Source organism: Pongo pygmaeus, chromosome 1 (genome assembly GCF_028885625.2).
Source record: "Pongo pygmaeus isolate AG05252 chromosome 1, NHGRI_mPonPyg2-v2.0_pri, whole genome shotgun sequence".
Classification (NCBI taxonomy): domain Eukaryota; kingdom Metazoa; phylum Chordata; class Mammalia; order Primates; family Hominidae; genus Pongo; species Pongo pygmaeus.
In genome coordinates this window covers 17,263,715-17,288,199 of record NC_072373.2, presented here as the reverse complement: position 1 = coordinate 17,288,199, position 24,485 = coordinate 17,263,715, and the positions used below count along the sequence as shown (strand labels likewise).

General features: G+C 40.3%; 1 protein-coding gene across 2 annotated transcripts in view; it reads left to right on the top strand.

Moving 5' to 3' along the window:
* Window positions 1–24,485, top strand: part of DISC1 (DISC1 scaffold protein) — a 418,421-nt gene that overhangs the window by 376,771 nt on the left and 17,165 nt on the right. Inside the window, exon 11 of one of the 2 annotated variants that reach the window (XM_054446009.2) lies at window positions 9,505–9,781. In XM_054446009.2, the coding sequence (XP_054301984.1) occupies window positions 9,505–9,781 (277 nt within the window). Of the gene's footprint in view, window positions 1–9,504; window positions 10,054–24,485 lie in introns of those variants that run through there. The other variant, XM_054445963.2, reaches the window with a different exon arrangement.

Sequence of the window (24,485 nt, the reverse complement as noted above, 5' to 3'; positions counted from 1 at the left end):
CAATGGAAAGTAGGAAAAGAGAAAAAAAAAACAAAATGTTTAAAAAGCAAGGGAGGATTCCTGGTCTGGGAAAAAAGGCATGGACCATTTCTCTCTGCTTCTTCCCACTAAATGCAATTCTAAATCCTGAAAATAATGCAAGAGCTAATTGAATGAGAACTCTGAAAGACTGTGAGAGGACAGAAATCTGCCTTGGGACTGCAGGACTAGAGGGAAAACATAGCTTCAGGGCTTCCTACATACCCACCTCATGAAAAAAGATGACCTAGACCTGGATTTCCTGACCTCCAACCAAGCAACCAAAGGCAGCTCAGCTAGGTTTATTCCTGCCCTGGATTTGGAGCCCTGCTAACAATAAGCAGCCAGGGGAGAGCTCTCCTTCCCTCCTGGCCTCCAACTCCCTTCCCCTCCCAGAGACACCTGGTTAGCCAGAAGCCCCTGGCAAGAGGGACCCTGCCACAACAGATGCACAGCCTGGGAAGTGTTCTCCTCTCCCCTCCCTGCCCCACCAGGGGCAAGGGGAATTCTGCCACAGTAGGTACCCAGCCAGGGAAGTCTTCTTGTCCTCCAGAGTCTGAGACTTTACACCCCTGCCAAGAGACATTCAGTTACCTGACCTGGGGGGAGGCCCCTTCTGCCCCTTCAGCTAGCACCATCAAGGACCAGTGGAAGTTCTCCTAGAGCCAGATGAATCAAGCAGACAAACAACAAAAACAACAACAACAACACAACCAACTCCAAAACAAAACTCAAAGGCAAACAAATGAAAGGAACCACACTGCAATGGCTTCAAAAATAAAAATTCCATTGGAACCACATGTAGAAAAGTAGGACGGGACCTGCATGATAAAGCTAAACAGAATTCCCTCATAAAATAAAAAAATTAAATGGAACTCAACATTTTTTAACATAATGACCCAAGTGCCCAAGATATAATTAGGAACCATTCATCGTAACAAAAACCAAGGAAATCACAGTTTGGATGAGGAAAGACAATCAACTGATACCAGCATGGAGATGAATCAGATGTTGGAATTATGTGACAAGAATTGTGTACGGTCATCATGAAAATGCTTCATTAAACTATTACAACAAATGAAAAAATTAGAAAAGGTCAGCAAAGATATAGAAATTTTTTTTAAAAACCAAATGTAAATTATAGAACTAAAAATACAAAAACAGAAATAAAAATCTCACTGCATAGGCTCAATTGTAGAGTGAAGGTGACGGAGAATAGATTCAGTGAAATTGAGAACAGATTAATAGAATTTACCCAATCTGAACAAGAAACAATGGACTGAAAAAAATGAACAGAGCCTCTGGGCTCTGTGGGACATAGCAAAAATCCACCATTTATATCATTGGGTTCTAAAAGGAGAAAAGGAGAGTGAGGCTAAAGAATATTTGAAGAAACAATGGCTAAAAGCTCCCCGAATTTGGTGAAAGGCACAATCCTACAGATTCAAGAAGCTACACAAATCCCCAGGAGAATAAATAAAAATAAATCCACACTAAGACACATAAGAATTGAATTTCTGAAAACTAAAGACAAGGAAAAATCCTTGAGAACACCCAGAGAGATTTACTACCTATAGGGAAACAAAATTTCAATAACGGTGAATTTATCATCTGAAACTATGGAAGCCAGAAAGAAGTGGCACAGTTATCAAATGATAATAGAAAAGAACTGTCAACCTACAATCCTACATCCAGCAAAATTATCCTTTAAGAATGAAGAGGAAATAAATATATTCCCAGATGAAGAAAACTATCATGTATTTGTTGTTAGCAGATTAAAGATTAGCTAAACGAAATTATCTGGGAGGTACAGAAAGTGATATAAAATGATGAAAAGAGTAGAAACACAGTAGACTATCCTTTACCTCATGTGTTTTATGTATTGTATTATGGTGATTGAGACAAAAATTTTAATGTCATCTGATACTTAAGACAATAATATTTTATTTTATTTTTGAGACAGAGTCTCACTCTGTCACCCAGGCTGGAATGCAGTGGTGCGATCTCGGTTCATCGCAACCTCCAACTCCCACGTTCAAGCGATTCTCCTGTCTCAGCCTCCTGAGTAGCTGGAACTACAAGCATGTGCCACTGTGTCCAGCTAATTTTTGCATTTTTAGTAGAGATGGGGTTTCACCGTATTGGTCAGGCTGTTCTCCAACTCCTGACCTCAGGTGATCCACCTGCCTCGCCCTCCCAAAGTGCTGGGATTACAGGCGTGAGCCACCATGCCAGGCAATAATATTTTAAAGTGCAGAAGGTAGAGGCTGAAATGGAAGGGAGGTTTATTTGCATACTTAAAGTAGTAAAATATTGGTGCCAGTTGATGGTGATGCCACCAGCATATTGTAATACACAGAGCAATTATTATGCAAAATATGCAAAGAGATATAATCCAACATATTATAAATAAATTGAGATGAAACCCTAAAAATAGGTCCATAAAAATATGCTCAAATGATTTTTGGCAAAGGTATAAAAGTAATTCAATGAAGGAACAATAGAATTTTTAACAAATGGAGCTGGAGCTATTGAACATTTATAGACAAAAAGATGAACTCAAACTAAGTCTCCTACTTCATACAAAAATTAATTTAAAATGGATCAAGGACCTAATTGTAAAATACAAAACTATAAAACTTTTAGGAAAAAAAAAGGAGTCAGTCTTTGAGACCTAAGGCAAGGCAAAGATTTCTAAGACTCGACACTAGAAGCACACTGAAGTAAAAGGAAACATTGATAGACTGAACCTCTTTGAAGTAAAACCTTTTGCTCTGTAAAGATTCATGTGAAGAGGATGAAAAGACAAGCTAGAGAATGGGAGACATGTTTGTAATCATATATATCTGACAAATTTATTAGTATGTAGAATGTATAATGTCTCAAAACCCAACACTAAAAAATATTAATTCGAGTAGAAAAGAGGCAAAAAACATAAAATACACCTCACTGAAGAGGCTATATGGATGGCAAAGAAGCACGTGAAAAGACAGTCAGCATCATTAGACATGAGGGTAATGGAAATTGAAGCTGCAATGGGATAACATTACACATCTCTCAGAATGGTAAAAACAAAAAAAAATTATAACACCAAATATTGGTGAGGATGCAAAGAAACAAGATCACTCATGCATTTTTGATAAGAATGCAAATGGTTGGCCACTCTGAAAAACAGTTTGGCAGTTTCTTACAAAACGAAACATGTAACTATGATACAACGCAGCAATTGTGCTGTTGGACAATTGTTTCAGAAAAATGAAAATTTAATTTCACACAAACACCTATGCACAGATGTTCATAGCATCTTTTATTCATAATATCCCCACACTAGGAGTATCTGAGATGTCATTCTGTGGGTGAATGGTTAAACACGCTGTGGTACATACATAGCATGGAATACTACTCAGCAGTTAAAAAGGAATAAACAATTGATACACGAGTCTCCAGGGAATTATGCTGAGCACACATGCACACACACAAAAGCCAATCCCTGAAGGTATCTACTTTATGATTCTGTTTATATAACATTTTTGAAATGACAACATTTTAAAAAGGAGTAACAGACTTAGTGGTCTCCAGGGACTAGGGAGGGGGAGGCATGGGACGTAGGCAGGTGTGGTTATAAAAGGGGCGTGGATATTCATGTATAATTGAATTATTCTGTATCTTGAATGTGGTAAGGGGTACCTGAACTTACACAAGTGATAAAATCGTTTAAAACTATGAAAACACACACACAATGGGAACTCTGACGAAGATCAGTGGATTTTATCAATGTCAATACTCTGGCATGATATTGCATTATTGTTTCGCAAAGTGTTACCATTATGAAGAACTGGGTAAAGGTACATGAGATCTCTATACTCTTTCTTACAATTGTATGTGAATTTAATAAAAAGAAAAAGGAAAATAGAAAAAAGAAAAAAGGGAATTTTTTTAATTGAAAGACTTGGCTGAAATCAATGAGAAAACACCAATAATTACACAGTAATAAGAGTACATGGGTTAAAACCAGCAATCCAAAGATAAAATCTTAGAATGGGTTTTATGCAATTCAGCAAATGTTTTGTATTGGAGTCATTTTAAAAATATGCAAATAGACTGAAAACATAGAATGGTAAAAAGATAAGCTGGGTAAAATTGAACTAAAAGAGTGTTGGAATAACAATTTTAATATCAGACAATTTAGACTTTAAGGCTAAAATATCATATCAACAATGAAAATTGCCATATACAGAAAAGAAGCAGTTAGAAAATATAATGATTGGAACCCCTAGGTATCTAACATCATAATCTGAGACTCATAAAACAACCAATAAAACTATGGGAGGAAATAGAAGAATCAAGAATTATAGTTGGAAATTTAAAACACTCATTTCAGAAACTCATAGATGAAGAAAACAACAAGAAAAACAAATATATAAAAATTTTAATAGCATAATATGCCTTCATTTCCACTCAGTGAACACAATGCTTATTCTTTTTGGACACATATGGAAAATTTACAAAAAATCAGTGAAGTACTAGGTGATAGGAGAACCCTCAGATAATTTTATAGAGTTAATTCTCAACCAGTATGTAATAAAATTAGATATTAATCTAACAAAAAGGGAGGTGAAAAAAATTTATTCTATTTAGAAACGAAAAAACATATCACTATACAGCCCTTGAATTAACAAGGGAACCATTAGGAAAGATAGTGAAAAGGCTGTCTGTAAAATCTGCTGGACAACAATGCTGTAAATTCTAAAAATATATATAATGCAATTACAGAAAAATATTTCAAATTGATAGATTTTGTGATAGGCCCACAAGTGTTTCTTAAATTATTTTCCATATTTTTCTGTATATTTAAAATATTTAATAATTAAAACTTTAAATAAACATATATTGGACATGGTTAAAATATTACTCAGACAAAAATTAAGAGCTTTAAATATGCTTATTATAACATTAAAATTTCAAAAGAAGAAAATATGAAAAAGAAAACAAATGAGTTAAGTGTTTACAGAAGCTAATAAAAAGTAAGATAATAAATCCAAAGAAATGGGGAAAATGGAAATATAAGATAAAAACAAATCAATGAAATAGTGAACAAAGATCAATATGAAGATTAACAAAGGAAAAATTAGTTCTTTGAAAGGAGTAATAAGATAGCAAACCTTTGATAAGACTGAATAAGATAAATCAGAAAAAGAATAAGTAAAACACATCCTGAAAAGGAGATCTACAAACAAGCAATTTTTAAAATAGTTTTTAAAAATATGAACAAACATGTAACAATACATTTGAAATTCATTAAAAAAGGATTAATTTATATAAAGGATATAAAATATTAAAATGGACAGAAGAATAAATGGAAAACTTGAATAGAGTATAAAATTTAAAGATATTGAAGTGGTAATAAAATGTCTCCTTCAACAAAACCCTTGGGAAAAGGATAGGGAACCCAAGAAAAGAATAAATAGGCAATGAATATGAAAAGATAATTCACAGAAGAAAATCTGAGTGGCTATGAAATGATCCTAGTGGAGAAATGCAACTTCAAATGAGATCCCACCTTTTACCTATTAGATTGGCTAAAATTAGGAAAATAAAAATACCAAAGTGCTCCCAACTAAGGACTGTTGTTTCTAGTGTGGACCAGACCCCATTCCTGCACTCCTGCTGCAGTGCATCTCTCAGAAAATCTATTCCCTCTCTCCCTCCCTCCCTCCCTCTCTTCCTTCCTTCCTTCCTTCTTCCCTTCCTTCCATCCTTCTTCCTTTCCTTTCCTTCCTTCCTTCCTTCCTTCCTTCCTCCCTTCTTGCCTTCCTCCTTTTCTTATATTTTCTTTCTCTTTTTGTTATTTTATATTGGCGTAGACATTAAATACATACATCATGAATGTACTGCTTGATGATTTTTCACTCATCACCATCAATAAATAAAATGCTTCTTGTAAATGAGAAGTCCCATTACCCGTTATGAGCCACCATGCCTAGCCTATTTTACTTTTATTTTTGAAGAAAATTCAAATAATTGCATAGTTCTAGATTGCCAGTTAATTTCTTTCAGCATTTTAAAGATGTTTTATTGTCTCCTAGCTTTCACCATTTCTGTCATCCATATTTTTGTTCCTTTGAAGTTAATTTGCCTTTCTTTTCTCTACCTGCTGTTAAGAGTTTTGTTCTGTCTTTGATGTCTAGAAGTTTCATTATGATGGGCCTAGGTATGTGTTTTCTTTGATCTTTTCCTATTTTGAGTTGTAGTGTTTCCTAAATGTGTGGTTTGATGTTCTTTGTCAATACATGATATTCTTAGCTGATAATCTCTTCTAATATTACTTCTACCTAATTCCTTCTTTATCCTTCTGATCTCATCATTTATGGACATGGGCTTTGAGAGAATGTTAATTAATATGTCCAAGAAAACAGGGAACATGATGGAGAATTTTGACAGAGAACTGGAATATATAAAAGAAAATCAAATTAAAAGTAACTGAAACTTAGAACACAATAGTGGATTGAACAGCAGATTCGAGACAGTAGAAGGAAGGGTTATTAAATGGAAGATAGGTCTGTAGAAAATATCGAGCGTGAAGCTGTCTGGATGGGTGAAAATATATATTTTCATTGAAAATTCCTGATTTTTGGTTTTCCAAAAAAAAAGTCAAAATTTTTGTCAGCATTGAATTTACATTCCTCATAGTTTCAGTGTGCCTGAGCTGATGAGTTGATGATGTGCTCCATATACAGGGATATGTACTCCCAACTAGCCATAGTCACTCCTTTCTATTACCTTCTACCACTGAGGCTGAATATTAGTTGTCATGGTGTATGTCATCCCTTCCCTGCTCCACACATTTACATTGCGTGCTGCGCATGCTATATATTTGAGTTCATGATGCATGTTGAAAATGCCATAAAGATACCCAAAAATGTGAAAGAGACTTGGAACTGGGTAACAGGCAGAGGTTGGAACTGTTTGGAGGGCTCAGAAGAAGACAGGAAGATGTGGGAAAGTTTGTAACTTCCTAGAGACTTGTTGAATGGCTTTGACCAAAATGCTGATAGTGATATGGATAATGAAGTCCAGGCTGAGGTGGTATCAGATAGAGATGAGGAACTTGTTGGGAACTGGAGCAAAGGTGACTCTTGTTATGTTTTAGCAAAGAGATGGGCAGCATTTTGCTCCAGCCCTAGAGATCTCGGGAACTTTGAACTTGAGAGAGGTGATTTAGGTTATCTAGTGGAAGAAATGTCCAAGCAGCAAAGCATTCAAGACGTGACTCGGGTGCTCTTAAAAGAATTCATTTTTATGCATTCATGAAGAGATGATTTCTAATTGGAACTTATGTTTAAAAGGGAAGCAGGGCATAAAATTTTAGAAAATTCACAGCCTGATGATACAATAGAAAAGAAAATTCCATTTTCTGAGGAAAAATTCAAGCTGGCTGCAGAAATTTGCATAAGTAACAAGCAGCCAAATATTAATCCCCAAGACAATGGAGAAAATGTCTCTAGGGCATGTCAGAGGTCTTCATGGCAGCCCCTCCCATTACAGGCCTGGAGACCTAGGAGGAACAAATGGTTTTGTAGGCTGGACCCAGGGCCTTGCAGCTTTGTGCAGTCTCAGGACTTGGTGCCCTGTGTCCCAGACATGGCTAAAAGGGGCCAACGTACAGCTCAGGCTGTTGCTTCAGAGGATGCAAGCCCCAAGCCTTGGAGGCTTACATGTGGTATTGGACCTGTGGGTGCACAGAAGTCAAGAACTGAGGTTTGGGAACTGCTGCCTAGATTTCAGAGGATATACGGAAACGCCTGGATTTCCAGGCAGAAGTTTGCTGCAGGGGTGGAACACTCATGGAGAACCTCTGCTAGAGCAGTGTGGAAGGGAAATGTGGGGTCAGAGCCCCCACACCGAGTCCCCACTGGGGCACTGCCTAGTGGAGCTGTGAGAAGAGGGCCACCAACCTCCAGACCCCAGAATGGTAGATCCACTGATAGCTTGCAGCATGCACCTGGAAAAGCTGCAGACACTCAATGGTAGCCTGTGAAAGCAGCCAGGAGGGGGACTGTACCCTGCAAAGCCATAGGGGTGGAGCTGTCCAAGACCATGGGAACCCATCTCTTGCATCAGCATAACCTGGTTGTGAGACATGGAGTCAAAGGAGATCATTTCAGATCTTTAAGATTTGACTGCCCAGCTGGAATTTGGAGTTGCATGGGGCCTGTAGCCCCTTTGTTTTGGCCAATTTCTCCCATTTGGGATGGAGCATTTATCCAATGCCTGTACCCCTAATGTATCTTGGAAGTAACTAACTTGTTTTTGATTTTACAGGTTCCTAGGTGGAAGAGACTTACCTTGTCTCAGATTAGACTTTGGACTTGGAATTTTGGGCTAATGCTGGAATGAATTAAGACTTTAGGGTACTGTCGGAAACGCATGATTGGTTTTGAAATTTGAAAGGGACATGAGATTTGAGAGGGGCTGGGATGAAATCACATGGTTAGGCTTTGTGTCCCCACCCAAATTTCATCTTGAATTGTAATCCCCATAATCCCCAAATGTCAAAGGAGATACCAGGTATAGGTAATTGAATCATGGGGGCAGTTTCCCCAGTGCTGTTCCCAGGATAGTGAGTTCTCATGAGATCTGGTGGCTTTATAAGGGGCTCTTTCCCCCTTTGTTCTGCACTTCTCCTTCCTGCCACCATGTGAAGAAGGTGCCTTGCTTCCCCTTCACCTTCTGCCATGATTGTCAGTTTCCTGAGGCCTCCCCAGCCATGCTGAACTGTGAGTCAGTTAAACTTCTTTCCTTTATAAATTAACCAGTCTTGGGCAGTTCTTTTTAGCAGAATGAAAACAGACTAATACAATAGAGTCTAGCAATAGAGTGGAGAACAACATAGTTACAAGCCCTGCCCTCAGGGAAAAGAAAACAATAATCGCATAAATAATTAGAATTGTGATAAATACTCTGAAATACAAGTAAAAAATGCTAAGAGATCCATCATATTTTCCAGTTGGAAGGCAGGGAATGTTTCTCCCAAAAAAGTTATTTAAGCCGAGTTCTGAAGATAATATGATTTAGTCAGATGAAGGCCTGAGTATATGTCTGCTGGTGGGGAATGGATGGAGAGAGATGATCTAGCTTGGAAGAATTGGACAGGTCTGAGGATTCAAAGCAAATCAGTAGGGCTGGAAACACAGATATGAGCAGAAACTGTGTTGTATTGGGCTGCTGAGTCTGGAAAAATACATAAGATTTTGGATGCCTTTGCAGACCAAGCAGCTGAGGACCAACACATTTCATGGTGACTTGATGGTGTGCAAATTTAGTCCCTCCGATGAATCTTCTAGTTGAAATAATTTATCACTGTGAAATTAAGTCATCAAGTATAAGATGACTAGCTGACTTTTAGCCAGGTAGGCAAGCTATTGACCTGGTATGATGAAACATCACTGAGTTCATTTTTATGCCTTTGTTTCCTCTCTGTCTCAGCTGCAAGTGTCCACTGCTTGGGAAAGTGTGGGAAGCTGACTTGGAAGCTTGTCAATTGCTTATCCAGAGCCTACAACTCCAGGAAGCCAGGGGAAGCCTGTCTGTAGAAGATGAGAGGCAGATGGATGACTTAGAGGGAGCTGCCTGTACAGCTGCTCCTCCCTTTCCCCCTAGGCTCCACTCCGAGGATAAAAGGAAGACCCCTTTGCAGGCATTGGAAGAATGGAAAGCTCACTTCATCCCCTCTCTGCACTGTGCTGGAGGTGAACAGAAAGAGGTCTGTCCTTTCTACATGGCCTCCAGAGGGGACCCCTATTCTAAGGGGTGCTTTGGGACCATGCTCCAAATGGGAACAATAAATATTGGGAGGGCTTCCCATTGAGCATATAAACTTTTAAAAGTTTCAATAACTCTTGAATATGATTACAAAATAAAGTAGAATTTTTGTAGAAGTTTGAAATATAGAAGAGCAAAAAAACCCAACTTTTGGCATATTTAGTTCCATTTTCATTCTAATTTAGTGGCTAGAATTAGAATATGCAGTCTAATATAGAATTACCATATATAGCATACATTATATATGTCATATATAACATAGTTATTATATACACTATAGATTATATATGCCATACATGGTATTTAACATATATACTATATATAATATATCATATATATTTAACTATGTATTTCGAATCTATATATTACAATATATTATTTATTTGAATGAAACATTCAAATATATGTATTTATCCCATTAATTGTTTTTACCAAAACTAGATCATCATGAATGTTTATAATGTTCTTCTTTCATAAACACAACTAAAGTTTGGCCTGAGATATATGTATTACAAATTAAAATATGGTTTTATTTAACTTTCTTTTTCTCTCCCCTCTTTCCTCTCTCCCTTCCCCTTCCACTCCTCACTTTCGTCCTCCCACCCTAACAAGAGTCTTTTCCATAAAAAGGCCCTAGGAAGTTTTTCCTGATTTCAGTGCCATGACCTGAGTCTTCAGAGCTCTTTGTTGGCCCAGGTTCCCAGGTGTTCTGAGTGTGGAAAGGAAATAGCATGGAGAGGCTAGAGGAACATGACACATAGCTTTCAAGTCTCATGGTTGATGTTAGATGTTAGCTGTGCTTCCTCCCTGGGTCTTTGCCAGGACTCACCACTGGTGGGTGGGGAAATTGCCACCTCCCCAGGCCAGCCCTGCCAGTCTCACATCCCATCTGCAGGACCACGGCCTTCAGAGAGCAGACATTTGTGTTCTTAGTCACTGCCTCTGGACTGCTTGGAAAATTGATCCTTGATCCTACATTTGGATTGCATGGTCTTATAAGAAAGCAACCACTGTCACTCTGCATCCTTGCTGGCCCAGTCACAGGCTCTACGTTAATTTATAGACATCTGAACTCTTTTGTTAACCCAGGTGCTGAGGGTGGAATCCTCCAGCAAAGCCTGGCCTCCAATGCTCTGGGTAGAGGTGTTGAAAAGTTACCACCTGCTGCAAGTGGATGGCTTGAAAGAATATTCTGGGGTGGAGGGAAGTGCCACCTAAGCAAGGGTTTATTCCTGGGTGGAAGAAACTGCAGGCTCTGGGAATGAGTCTTTGAAGGTGTGTCTGGCTTTCCAAAGTGAGCTACCAGGAGGAGCTCGGTGTGGGGCAGTCAGAAGACACGCCAGGTATGTGATGGAGTCCCTGGGTCATTAATTCTGCTGGAGGCCAGGACTGATTCAGCAGAGATCCCTTACTCCTGTAGGGGAGAAAAATCAATATCTTTCCTTTACCCATCTAAAGGTTCTCAGCTGAGGCACCTATACAGACAGAGTAACAAGAGAAAAATGTACAAATGTGCCTAATATAAAATTTACATGACACAGGAGCCTGCCAAAAAAATGAAGACCCAAAGCAACAGAAACCAGTGTATTTTTTATGCTTAAGTTTGAAGAATAGCAGACAGATGTGGAGAAGTATAATTGGACAAAAGGAGTATGATTTAATGGCAATAAACTGGGAGGAGCTTAGCAAGGCCTGTTTGCTCGGATTCTTCACTGAATCCCTGTGTCTTCAGAGATAAGGATACTCCTTTCCTTTGGGTATAGGTTGCACACTTTAAAGATGAGGGTGTTATAATCTACTTTAGAGGAAGGTCAGAGAATTATTTATGGCCTGCTTCAGGAGAGAATGGCTGCAGAAGGTCAGAGAGACTTTCCTGCTTCTGCTGTTCCTCAAATGCCAAGGTGCCATATTTTGGGGTAGTGTATTCTGAACCCCATCACTCTCTCCCTCCCTCTCTCCCTCCTTCTCTGCCCTACCCACTGAGCCCTGAGCCCTCCAGGCTCTCTGGGGACAGACTTTTCCAGGCATAGGAGGATTCATTTTCCTGCATAACATTATAAGCACCTGTCAATTTCACTATCTGGCTATAAGAACACAGAGCTATATTTGTTGAAAAATAGGAAGCTTGGGGTCAAGGATGAATAAAGAGTGGAGCCTTATCCTAGGTCCTGTGGTGGCTGCTGTTTGAGTGCTCCAGGGGTCCCCCAGAAAGCCTCCCAGATCCTCTCCACCAACTGAAATGCTGAGGATGTCCTATATTTATTTGTTGCTTTCTTGGGGGTGAGTGGGTGCTTTAGAGGGGACCTTATAGCTTTTGCTGGCTTTCGGTATCATTTCCCTGTTCCTGTATCGCAGTGGTGGATTTATTTTCACAGAGAGGGCAGCCGTTCTTTGAATTCATGAGTGCCAAGGATTTTAAGACAACGTTTTCTGAGAAGGGCAAAATTATGGGGCCAGAAAACAGATAAATTGTTGCCAGGAAAGGGGAAGGGACTCATTACAAGAGCAACAGGAAGAAATTTGGTGTGTGGAAGTTGGGGACGGATGATAGAAGTATTCTCTCTCGATTGTGGTGGCAGTTACGTGACTGTGCATATGTCTAAATCCATAACTTTACATCGGAAAGAGTGAATTTTACTGTGTATGACTTTATAAGAATTATTAAAAAAAAAGTTTTTTTAAATGTCTACCTATTTGAAAACCAGGCTATAGATGTTTGAGTCAGTGCTTTTGTCTCAGGACTATCAAAAGGCAGTTTGGCCTTCTGGAAAGGGCACAAGGCTCAAGTCTGAGTCTGCCGTGATCCTCAGTTAGGCCTCTTAAAGGCCGCATCTCCACATCTGTTAAGAAAAACACCACCACGACATGAGAGGATAATGAAAACTATCTCATGAGGCTGTGATGAAGATTTAAATAAAAGGATGCATCTCAAAGTGAGAGACGCATACATAGTAGAGGCTAATTTGTGTTAACTTTTGTTTCTATCACTCTTTCTGGCAGTCACAAGCATCTCTAAAATGCTTTTTGTATGCATAATGCTAGCAACAGCTATTTGTTTGGAAGAGGTGTTGCATGACTCAGTCTCCAGGCTTAACTTTTCCTTTTGCATAAGGAGTTTGAGGGTGCTTGAGATTTTTAAATTTTCCTTTCCATGTATAATATACTCACTTTTTGTCAAGAAGTAGACATGAGCAATGAGTTAGTGGAAGATACCCAGACAGAGAAAGGTTTAACGAAGGAAAAATCTCGTTTGTATTCGGGTCCAGGGTTTTAGACTACGGAAGGTACAGGGAAATGATAACAAGGGTCTCATTAGGAAGGTGCTTTTGTTTTCCTGCCTGTGTTTTCCAGGGAGCCATTGAAGTCTGGGTACTTTGCATTTATCCTGTGGCTAAAATGTCTATTCACTTTGCAGCTCTGGGTTGGTTTTGCTTTGGAACTCCCTGCTGGGTCTGACCATCCTATACTGGTTTCTCTACTGAAGCTTGATGCCCTGGAGGCAGTCAATTTCTTTTTGACCCAAATCTTCCATGAAAAATTACTGACTTCTTATAGAGGTCCACAGGGAGAGTTTTCAAAGCCTTTTCCGTGCTTATCTGGCCAACGTGGTGATATGCATTCTGTTGATACTTTGTTATCACAAGTGATTTGTCATTGATTAACACCTTCCTGGGTCTACCGTCCTTGCCAGGCTGCTGAGCACCATTCCCCCATTTTACAGCTGGGCCCATTAAGGTGAAGCAATTTGCTTTGGACTTTGTTACAGAGGAAGTCAGCAACAGGGCTCAGTGCCAATCTTAGCATGAACTTCCTCGAATTGTAAGAGCCCTTTTCTTTTCCAGTTTCATGATAGCTCTTCTCCAAGCCTTTCTGAGGACTCTGGAAACTATCAGCTGCTGTTGGCCCTGGTTCATAGATGTTACAGAAATTGTATGGGGGCCAGACAGGAGCCAGGGAAGTCAGTGAGCCAGGCTTCCTCCGCTGTGAGGTGGCTCTTTTGTACTGGCTGTTCTGGCCGTAATATCTGCGTAATTTTTTTCTTTCCTGTCTGCAACCTAGCCGGCGGGGTGCTTTCTGTTTCCACTACTTTTTGTACATAATGGGCTCCCTGGACAGTACCAATCTCCCAGACTTCTCATCCCAGCTGCTTCCTTTCTGAGCCAGTAGCTCTCACCAAAGAGGTCAAAAGAGGACCTGGCAATGTTGAGTCATCGCATGCAGTATGTGAGTAGCCAGTGTGTGAACACAGCTGCAATGAAAGGAATTAGCAATAAGACACAACGCAACCATGTAGCCTCATTTGTTCAGATTGAGGTCTTCAAAAAGCATTGTAAGTTTAGGGTTGGAAAGGTGTGACACCTTTCCTCAGCCATCATTAAGGGCTAACACTCCTATAACAAAAACAAGTTAATAAGAGAAAAACATAACACATTTATTTAATCAGAGTTTTACATGACACAGGAGGCTTCAGAAATGAAGACCCAAAGACCCAGGGAAAACTATTTTTATGCTCAGGTTTAATGCAGAATAGTCAGCTATGAAGGAATGTGATTGGACAAAATGGGTATGATCTAATGGTTATAGACTGCGGGGGTGAGCGGACCAGCAAGTCCTGTCTGTTCAGATTCTTCCTGGACACTCTGCGTAGTATTTATTCCTCTTGGGTGTGGGGCAAGGACTCCTCTAAATGGAGGGTCTTCAAGGGAGAAGGAGGAGAGTGACCTTTCTAGGTTTTATGTTTGCTTTGGGGGAGAGGAGTCCTAGTTTCTAAGACTGGCTTTGAGGAAGAGGAATTCTGGTTTCTATGGCTTGCATCCAGGGAGAAAAAGGGGTGTGAGAGAGGAGGGCAAGAGAAGGTCAGAGAGACCTTGCTTCTGAGGCCTTCCAATCTCCTTTGGTTCAAAGTACTCAGCATACCAAAGTGTCACACTTCGGGGTATCATACTGTGAGCCACAACATAAGTATCTCCATTCCTTTTTTTTTTTTTTTACTCAATTTCACATGAAAAAAAGCTGGAAAAAGTGATCCACAATGAAGATGTTTGTCCTCCTTGTCTTAAACTGATTTCTATATCTAGAAATGTCTCTGTGGGGCAAAAGTGCTTCCTCTTCAGCCATAATGGTTCCAGATCTGATTTTTTCTTTCTCTGACACTTACTGGCCCAGGGACAGCTAGAAACTCACTTTGACTCTCCAAGGAGCACATCCCTAAATGTGTGATCTCTTGATATCTCTCCCACTTTTGAAAAGAACTGACAAGGGAAAAATGTTCACTTACCCATTAGCCGGTTTTGCTCTTTTTGTTTAATGTCTTTGGGGAGAAAGCAAAGAGCTAGGGCATGAAGAAAAGTTCTATCTCCACTACATTTTGAAGTTTTGCAAACCCAGCCATCTTTCCCAAGAGCAGAGCAGTAGAAGCAACCAGGATGCAACCAGGGTTGGTAATTGGTTGGTTAATTTAAAAAGTCAAAAAAGACAGAGAATCATAAAAGATGATACATGTGTATTTTAAATCTTTTTGTTTCTAGCTGAAAACGTGCCCTCTCATTTGCTATTCATTCGATATCGGACCAAGGATTTCTGTTTGTAGAGCCTGCTGATTGGCTTTTCACGTGACCCTCCTTGTGTAAACCTCACCTGTCATGCATCATTAACAATTTCCACTTTTGGTGTCTTTAAAGTGGGTTGGAAACGTTAAGAGCACTTGCAAAACAATTCTCGGCCTCCCCCTCTCTCTTAAATGTTATTGAGTCTTTCCAAGGTTTCCAGCTTACTTTTTATGGAAACAGGCACTTTTTTTTCACGCTAATATTTCATCGCTCTACGTAGTATTTTTTTAGATTGTATAATTAGGATTTTTAAATACAACTGGCCTACAGAAGTTAAGAAACAAATGCAACTTGACCAATAGAAACAGAAGTGCGCAGGCTTACTAAGACCCTGGCCCTGGCCTGGCCCTGGCCACTGAATTTGAGAGAGAAAGCAGAGTCCAGGGACAAGCTGGCAGGTGGCTAAGAGAGGTGTTTCTTCTGTTCAGTGAGCTGGCTCCTGCTGGTTCTCTCAGTTAATTACTGTCATCAGCTTGTCAGCCTCCTTCACCTGCCCAAGGGAAGGAAGGGGACTCCTTTGATCTGCTGGCTTCTCCTTCTTTCGGAATATGGTGGAAGCTTGCTCCATGCTCCAGGGCCTCATGGTGGCCCTTTTTCCACTAATTAAAAATAGTTCAGCGCTTCTGAGGAAAACAACCTCAGGGCTCTTGGTGACGCCGTTCACCTTGGAAATTCCTTGTCATTCACTGGTGCAGACTGAGGGATCGATAGCAGGATGGCCTCTGCCTGAATGGCAAGGACTCGTTTTCTGCGTTTGTAGCAGAGGAGGTGTTTGTTATCCAATGAATCCTCAGTGGTGTCCTGGGAGTAGCTGAGAATTTTTGTAATGTGGAAAATGAGATCGCACCCTGCCCCCTCATCATAGCTACAGTGCATTTGATTTCCCCACCACTGGGCAGCCAGGGCAGTTAAAGTCAAGAGCTTCCGCTCCCCAGGAGCTTCTGGTCCCCCCACAAGCTGGTCGTGAGCTATTCCTGCCCTTCCTAACCAGGAGCAGGCAGGAGATGAGGACTGGAGTTCCATGAAACTCCTGTGTAAAATTATCTTACCTCTGCCCAAGACTTACTGCACTGACTTTTTCAGTGAATCATTTAATGCCTTCCATTCTGAATATGCTGGTGTTTCTGCTTTGCCAGCCATTGGTTATTCCACACCCCCTCCTCCACCCGGCCCCCAGGTATTTCCTGGAACCATTGATTATGGCAGAGCAGATCTTATTTTGCTGATATGATTAGGAACCTCAGGCCAACAAGCTTGGGTAACAGTGAGAGAAAAGAAGAGTAGTCCTTTGCTCTTCTTTGTCTGAGTGCCTTTTGAGGGAAAGAGTAGATACCACCAACCATAGCATCCCTATCTCTTTCCAGCAAACTACAGGGGTGCCTGAGACTTTAGGGTGGGAAGCAAGCTGTCACTTGGAAGGGGTGACATCCAGAACCAGGATTAAATGCTGACATTTAAAAACAGTGACTATGGTAGTCTCATAGTTGCACAGTTTACAATAAAACACTTAAAGTTCAAATTTGTTTTACTATAAAGTGAACCTGGATGGAGTTTGGGATTTGATTCTGTCTTCAATAGTTTCCCTTTACAGTTCAATATTTCTTAGCTCAAAGAACGCATTCCCTTAAAAGGAATCCCTCAAACCACTTTTCATTTTTATTTTCTTATACAAAAGGGCCTTAGGGTTGGATGTCCCTATCCCCAGAATCTGAATCCTTTTGTTAAATGGACTGTATCTAGGTACTAGCCGGTGCCATTAATCTCATTTTGGATTCAAATGGATTATTTTTCTCAGAGGGTTCTAATGAAGTTTGGTTTTATTCAGATTTGACGAGCAAACTCAGTGTGCTTAAAGAAAAGCAGTTCACATCCTCTTGCATGATCGTGTAATATAAACTGTAGCTTTTCAAAGGTTGCCCTTCAAGTAAACTAGAAACCACAGGCCAATTAACATATGCCAATTAGCAAGAATTTCTTCTTCTAACAATTTGTTTGGTTCTGTTAATTACTTTTATTTAGAGCTTGTTTCTCCGAGCCACCTTCAAAACAAGCATGCAGATACTTGAAGACAATTCATTGCTTGCTCTGACCTAAAGAGATCTAAATATTTCAGATGCTTTCTTTACCACTGATGACATCTGGATGCTTTTAAAAGAAATACGCAGTTACTCAGGGAGTAACCGTGTAATTTGAATATTTGGATGAATACTCGTATCAGATAGAGTAATAAAGATATACCCTTAGTGTCTCAAATTTGCCTCTCTGCTTGTTGGCATTTACATGACTGTAGAACTTGGCATTTATATGAAAAGACAAACACCGTAAAATCTATGTCAAATACATGTGAAATACATTCTTTGTGTTGTGGGCAGGCATTTGTTTGAAGTAAATATTCTTTTTGTAGATAATATTTTAAAAAGAAAGAGAAAACCATATCGCATTCCTGGAATATATTTGCCAAGCATATATTTTGGAAAACAGCCCAAAGGAACATATTTAAGGCAGTGATTTTAATACTAAACTAAGGAAATAGTTTGGTGCCTCAGCTAAGCTCACGGATGGTGGTAATCACATCTGGTTTACCTCAAGCCAGAGGAGAAGGAGTGAAACTTCACAATGTAACGACCATTATGAGGCTCAAGTAGCATTTTTGGCTTGTAAGCACGTATGTGTGCTGTGTTCAATTTTATGTTTTAAAATTTTTTTAAAAACTTAAATACTGCTATAGCCCCAAAATATGTAAAATATGTAAACAGTTGGCTTGATGGCCATAAGGGAACACCTGTCTTTTTTTTTTTTTTTTTTTTTTTACTGTGTAACCTGTGACTTTACTGCAGGAATGAAATATTTTTGTGGATAGGCAAATATACTTTTGTGGGTAGGTATTGCTGATGCCTTATTACACAGCCGAGGGAAATAAGGATCTGGGTAAGCAGTTGAATCACAGCAAAGAGTACCGTATCCAAGGTGGAGGTTCATGCTAGAGCTACAGGTACTAACCCCTCCCCTGCACCTCTGATCCCTAGCAAGGGTGGAAGTAACTGATGACTTCTCAGCACAGCCCCCAGCACAATGTCTGAAAGAGAGACCTAAAGGGTAACTGCCTGTTTTCTCAGATTAATCTTAGAATCCTAGCAGTACTTCTTACTTCAGTTTGGAGATTTTTCTTATTCTGTTTCTTGACACTCTTACAGGCTTCACATAGCCCCTCCCTTTAGAATAACTCTTGACAGCATTTTAAGAAACAGACTATTTAAATCATCTTGATCTAGTGACTCAACCCAAGGTGTAGCCCATCTGCTCAAATTTGTGGCAAATCTCCACTGATGATAACATTTCTGCAAATGTATGCTCTATTAGGTGTGGAAGCTTTTCCTAAGTAGAATTGGCAGCCACAGTAGTACCTGCCTACCTAGCAATTTAACTTAAACAGTTTCCTCTTCCAAAGGTATTTTCTATTCAGAATAGAAATAATAAATATGATTTCCTCATCACTCTAGATACAGCCTGATGAGATATTGTTACCTGATACTTTCTCTTATCAAAACAACCATTATTATTTCATAATATATTCCCTACCCTTTCAATATAGCTCCAGTTCTAAAATTTTAAATGTTGGTATCTTCCACATGTCATAGGGAAAGACTTAAGCCTTGTTTATGGGAACTATAACTAAGTAAAAATGTCCTTGGAGACCCTGGTCATGGAATTTGTGACTGTTCTTCTACTGGGGCATGTGGTTTAGACATCTGCTCAGGCTAGCAACTGAATGCTTTTCTGGGTATACACTTTTATAGAAAAATGTTTTTTGAAAGTCACTTTAATGGGAAAATCCTGCCCAACAAAGGAAATCCTATTTTCTGTTTTTAAATCATGCTCCCTGAGTTGGGTGAGCAGGACAGAAATTTGACATCAGCTCTAATTCAACACAGCTGAAAATTTCTGCCCAAACATTCAGGCCTACGGATTTTGATCATGAGGTGAATTAAGCAAATTATATTTGAAATATTGCCTGGCTGAGTCGGTGCTACTGAATCATACCCGTGTGGAGGGACAGCAGGGAAGATGGTAGGGCTTTATTGGAGGCCAGTAAAAGCCATGTGTGTACAGCAGTATTGCGGAGGGCCCCAGGACCCCATGGCTGTCCCCGTGGCAAGAAAATTATCCCAGATAAGGCTGTTCTTGGCTACACTGAGGCAAAGGCATGTGTTCAGCATCCAGAAAGGTTCTTCTTGTTGGTTTTCCTTCCTGGCTCTTTACACTTGGGTGAAATGATCTCTTGGAAGTGTAGTCTGAAAAACAGCATAGCTTCTTCCAAGTTCTCATAAGATACAGGAGTCTCCATTCATTACTTCAACAAGCATTACTGAGCACCTTTTATGAGCAAGGTAGGACGACGGAGGCAGGGCCAGGACCTCATCATCTGGTGAGGGAGACAGGCGGTTGCACACACAGGGAGGAACTCCTCTTACCCAGAGGTAGGCAGGGTTGGAGATTCGGGATTGAAGCGTTCCTGGAAGAAGTGGAATCTGCAGAGTTTTGAAGAGAGGGGGTGTTAGGTGTAGCAATCAGTCCATTTACCTGTTGTAACTGCTTTTCATTCTGACCCACAGGGAAAACAATTATGCCTAGGGTTAAATGATGGGATGGATGTTCAGAAAGGAAAAAAATAATAATTTGAATTGCTGAAAGGACCGCCTGACAAGACAAATTACTGGAGAGTCTTCAAAGGCACTTTGAAATGCCGAGCAACCTGTACTTTAAATGATCCATTCAGAATTGCAAATCCTACAAAACTCCATTTCTGCTAGGAATCCCAGTGGCTTTGTAGTGGGTGGTATTTTTAAATATCAAGTATCAGTCTTGCAGGCTTTCTCTTTTTTGTCACATTTAATTTAAAGTACAAATGGGAGCAAAAGTTACAAATTGCACACAGAGAGACACTCAGTATGTGAAATTGTGGACATGGTTCAGAATATGTTCATTTGGAATCCACTGAGGTGATGGGAGAGATGGGACTGGATACTCATGTTCTTATTTGGAAAGGAGACATTCTAGCCGCCTTTCCCATGTGCCCGCTTGCTTTTCTCTGCTTCCAGCCTGATATTTTATGGACTTGTGGATGGGGGGTCCTGTGCCCATCATTGCATCCCAGATTGTCATGGTTGTCATCATTGTCACCTCCACTAAGTATGCCTCTGAGTCCTGGAGGGAGCATATCCCTTTAATAAGACTGAACCCTCCAGGAATTGAGACTTTGCAGAGTTCTGAGGGTAGAAGGGAAGAGAACACCATGTCTACAGGCGCCCGCTGTTTGCTTCTCTGATTTCTTTCCATCACCACTTTGCCCAAGTTACATGACTCTTTGGCCAGGTGCGGTGGCTCACGCCTGTAATCCCAGCACTTTGGGAGGCCAAGGCGGGCAGATCACCTGAGGTTGGGAGTTCAAGACCAGCCTGACCAACATGGAGAAACCCCGCCTCTACTAAAAATACAAAAATTAGCCTGGCATGGTGGCGCATGCCTGTAATCCCAGCTACTTGGGAGGCTGAGGCAGGAGAATCACTTGAACCCAGGAGGCGGAGGTGGTAGTGAGCCGAGATCATGCCATTGCACTCCAGCCTGGGCAACAAGAGCGAAACTGTCCCAAAAAATAAATAAATAAATAAAATAAAATGACTCTTCAAGCCTCATTTCTTGTATGTAAAAGAAGGAATTGAACTTTGAGGATGATTCCTAAGACCCCTACCAAATCCAGCAGCACTCTCTGCTTCTAGGTATTAAGATTCTCAGGGAAGGTTTCTGACATTCTTAGTAGTCCTGAAGGAGGCAGATCTTTGTAAATGCATTTGCTGTCCTGGGAAACAAGATAGTGTTAAGATAAGGAAGCTCCATTTCTCTTGCAGTTATAACCCAAGGCAGAGCCTCCTGATTAATACACCTGGCTTGCAACTCACTATTTTGGCTTAAACAGAAATGTCAGTGCTTCCAAAGCTTTCACTGAGACCCTTCTTTGAAAAAAAAGTTTCTTTTATTTTAAAAGAAGCAAACAAACTCTCTTCAACGGCTCCCTTTATTTATTTATTTAATTATGTAGCTTTCTATGAAGGTTTAGCAAATAAAACAGATAAAATTAGAAATTGGGGTAGGGTTGACAGTAAAAACCCTTTTCCTCCTACCAGGGGATCTCTGCAGAATAAGGCCTAAAGCCCACTGGTTTGAGAGAACGTACTCCAGCAAGGTGCTTTCCAAGCAAGGGAAAAACTAGAAGTAGTGAAATACGCTTGATGCTTCCTGCAGAGACTATGCCATCCTGTGTGACCGTAACATATAAACATCACATACCAGGAGGACATGATCATTTAAATAGACAGCAATGTTGTCCTTCAGTCTAGGCAGTGGGTGTGCCCCAAGGCCAGTGTGAGGGCCCGGGAGACAGGAATCTGTATATTTCTTACCTTTCTGCCTCTCATGATGTGAGCACCTTGCTCTGCTAAGTGTCCCTTGAAGAAAGAGCCACTTCTCCCGAAGCTGGAAGACAGTGAGGCCCTGTGGGTCGTATTGCAGTCAGATATATTGGACTCACTGTGGTATGTCTTCCTGAGGAATTTTCTAGGAAATTTTGACTGTACTTGGTGTATACACACACACACACACACACACACACACCCCTCAGAATATGTGCCTGTACTGTTCAATAACTTACACATTGAACCAGCAGCCAGGGATCTGGGATTACTGACCACTGGCGGTGGCCACTCGTTGTAATGTCTTTGTTGCACTTCCCAGCCTCATGGCCATAGTGCCCTGCATGGGTAGGAGCTCCCCTCCCTGAGACAAGTCTGGGCATTAGCACTTTAGTGAGCTTCAAAAGCCTAGTCAGTCAACTCCCTAACTAGGTACCAGTGAAGATGCACTACCTGTTAGCATTTCGCAATAGTTTTATCCACTCATGCGAGGTTCTGTGTAGGGACAACCCATGTAAGCCCCCTCTTTTAGCTACTATGGCTGCATCAAAATCACCACAAACTTAGTGATTTAAAAGAACTATTTATGATATTTGTGGATCTGTAGATCAGAAGTTGGGGTGGGGCACAGTGAGGAGGGTGTCTCTGCTCCACAATGTCTGGGTGTTAGCTGAATGACTTGAAGACAGGGGCTGGGACCACCTGAAGGTTCAGTCCTTCCCAAGTCTGGCTGTTGACTAGGGCTTTAGCTGAGGCTGTCATCCAGACGTCTATAAACAGCCCGTCTATGTAGCTTGGGCTTCCTCACAACATGGAGGCTGGGTTCCAGGGTGGGTGATCTGAAAAGACATGTCACCTTTTATGACCTGACTTTGCAAGTCAGGCAGTGGCACTTTCACTATGTTCTATACATTGAAGGAATTTCAAGGGCCATCCAGGTTTAATAGGAGAAGTAATAAACTCTGTTTCTTGATGGTGGAGAGGCAGTATTCCAGAAAACTGTGTTGCTATGACCACATCTACACTCTGCCATACCTGGGCATGGCATGGAAATGGCCAAGGAAGTTTTGCCTAGTCCCTGATTTGTGGGCTAATAGGCAGGACCTGGGCAACTTTGCACAGCTGACACCCATGATTCTTTTTTTTTTGAGATGCAGTCTCCTCTGTTGCCAGGCCAGAGTGCAGTGGTGCGATCTTGGCTCACTGCAACCTCCGCCTCCTGGGTTCAAGCAATTCTCCTGCCTCAGCCTCTTGAGTAGCGGGGACTACAGGCCTGTGCCACCACACCCAGCTAATTTTTGTATTATTAGCAGGGTTTCACCATGTTGGCCAGGATGGTCTCAATCTCTTGACCTCGTGATCCACCTGCCTTGGCCTCCCAAAGTGCTGGGATTACAGGCGTCAGCCACAGCACCCAGCCGATACCCATGGTTCTGATCCCACCCTGCTCTCTCTGGACAGACAGATTTCTTTGGACAGAACAGAATTTTCCATCAGATTGATAGAAATATATTAATCTACCCTCTCATCAGCTGTCAATTCTCAGTTTAGGTATAAACTAATTCTATTCTCAAGATTCCAAGTGAGAGCATTATAGTAAAGTAATACATCTCTTAAGTCATATCCACCTGGTTCACATTCAGTATCCTCTCAGTTCAGAATCAGAAGCTGTCAGACCAACAAGTAGAGGTCCCTGCACGAGCCTGAGAGAGATCCTGTAACTTGTGCCTTGGAAAAACAGCCCCACAAAAGAATGCCAGTTGGATCTTCTCTTAGCAAACATGGTGACTTGAGCTCTCTGAATTTGTTCCCTTATGCTACGTTGTTTGTTTTTTAATCTCTTAAAAAAACTAAAAAAAATTTCAGGTAAATTTCTTCCTTTTTCATTATGGTTTGAATTAGGGTTTTTGATAACTTTTTTCCCAAATTTTAGAGATGTTAAAGGTTCAGGAAAGTATAAAGAAGAAAATAAAAATTTCCCATAATACTACCCCACAAAATAATAATTATAAATATTTTAATGCTTTGCCTATTTGAGTTATTTCATCATTAAACCCTCTTTTATTAAAGATGACTTTAATGGCTAAATACAAATCTAATGTACCAGAACTTATTTTAACTATTCCCTTTATTATTGGACAATTATTTCCTCTTTCCTATACTTTTAATGCCATCATCTTTGCATGAAAAATCTTTTATTTCTATTTGATATATATGTGATAGGCATTCTTCCATGCTTATTAAAAGGGCTTAATAAAAGTTATTTCAATTTAAATGAAAAAATTATTTCTTTTTGATAGATTCCGGGAAGGGAAATTATTGGGTCCTAAGATATGAACAATTTAAATTTATGTGGTCTGAAATTGCTTTCCAAAATTTATGCCATTACTGTCAATTTGCACATCATTTAAAAAGGAAAACAGGCAGGAATTATATGTTTGGGGGAGAAATGTAAAACTGTATTTTAAATTTGTTTAATTTAGCTTTGATTTCATATTTGTTGTAGCCGTAAGATGAAGATTGAGTCATTTAATTTCGTTTAAGGGTGTTTTAAATTCCTTGGTTTTCT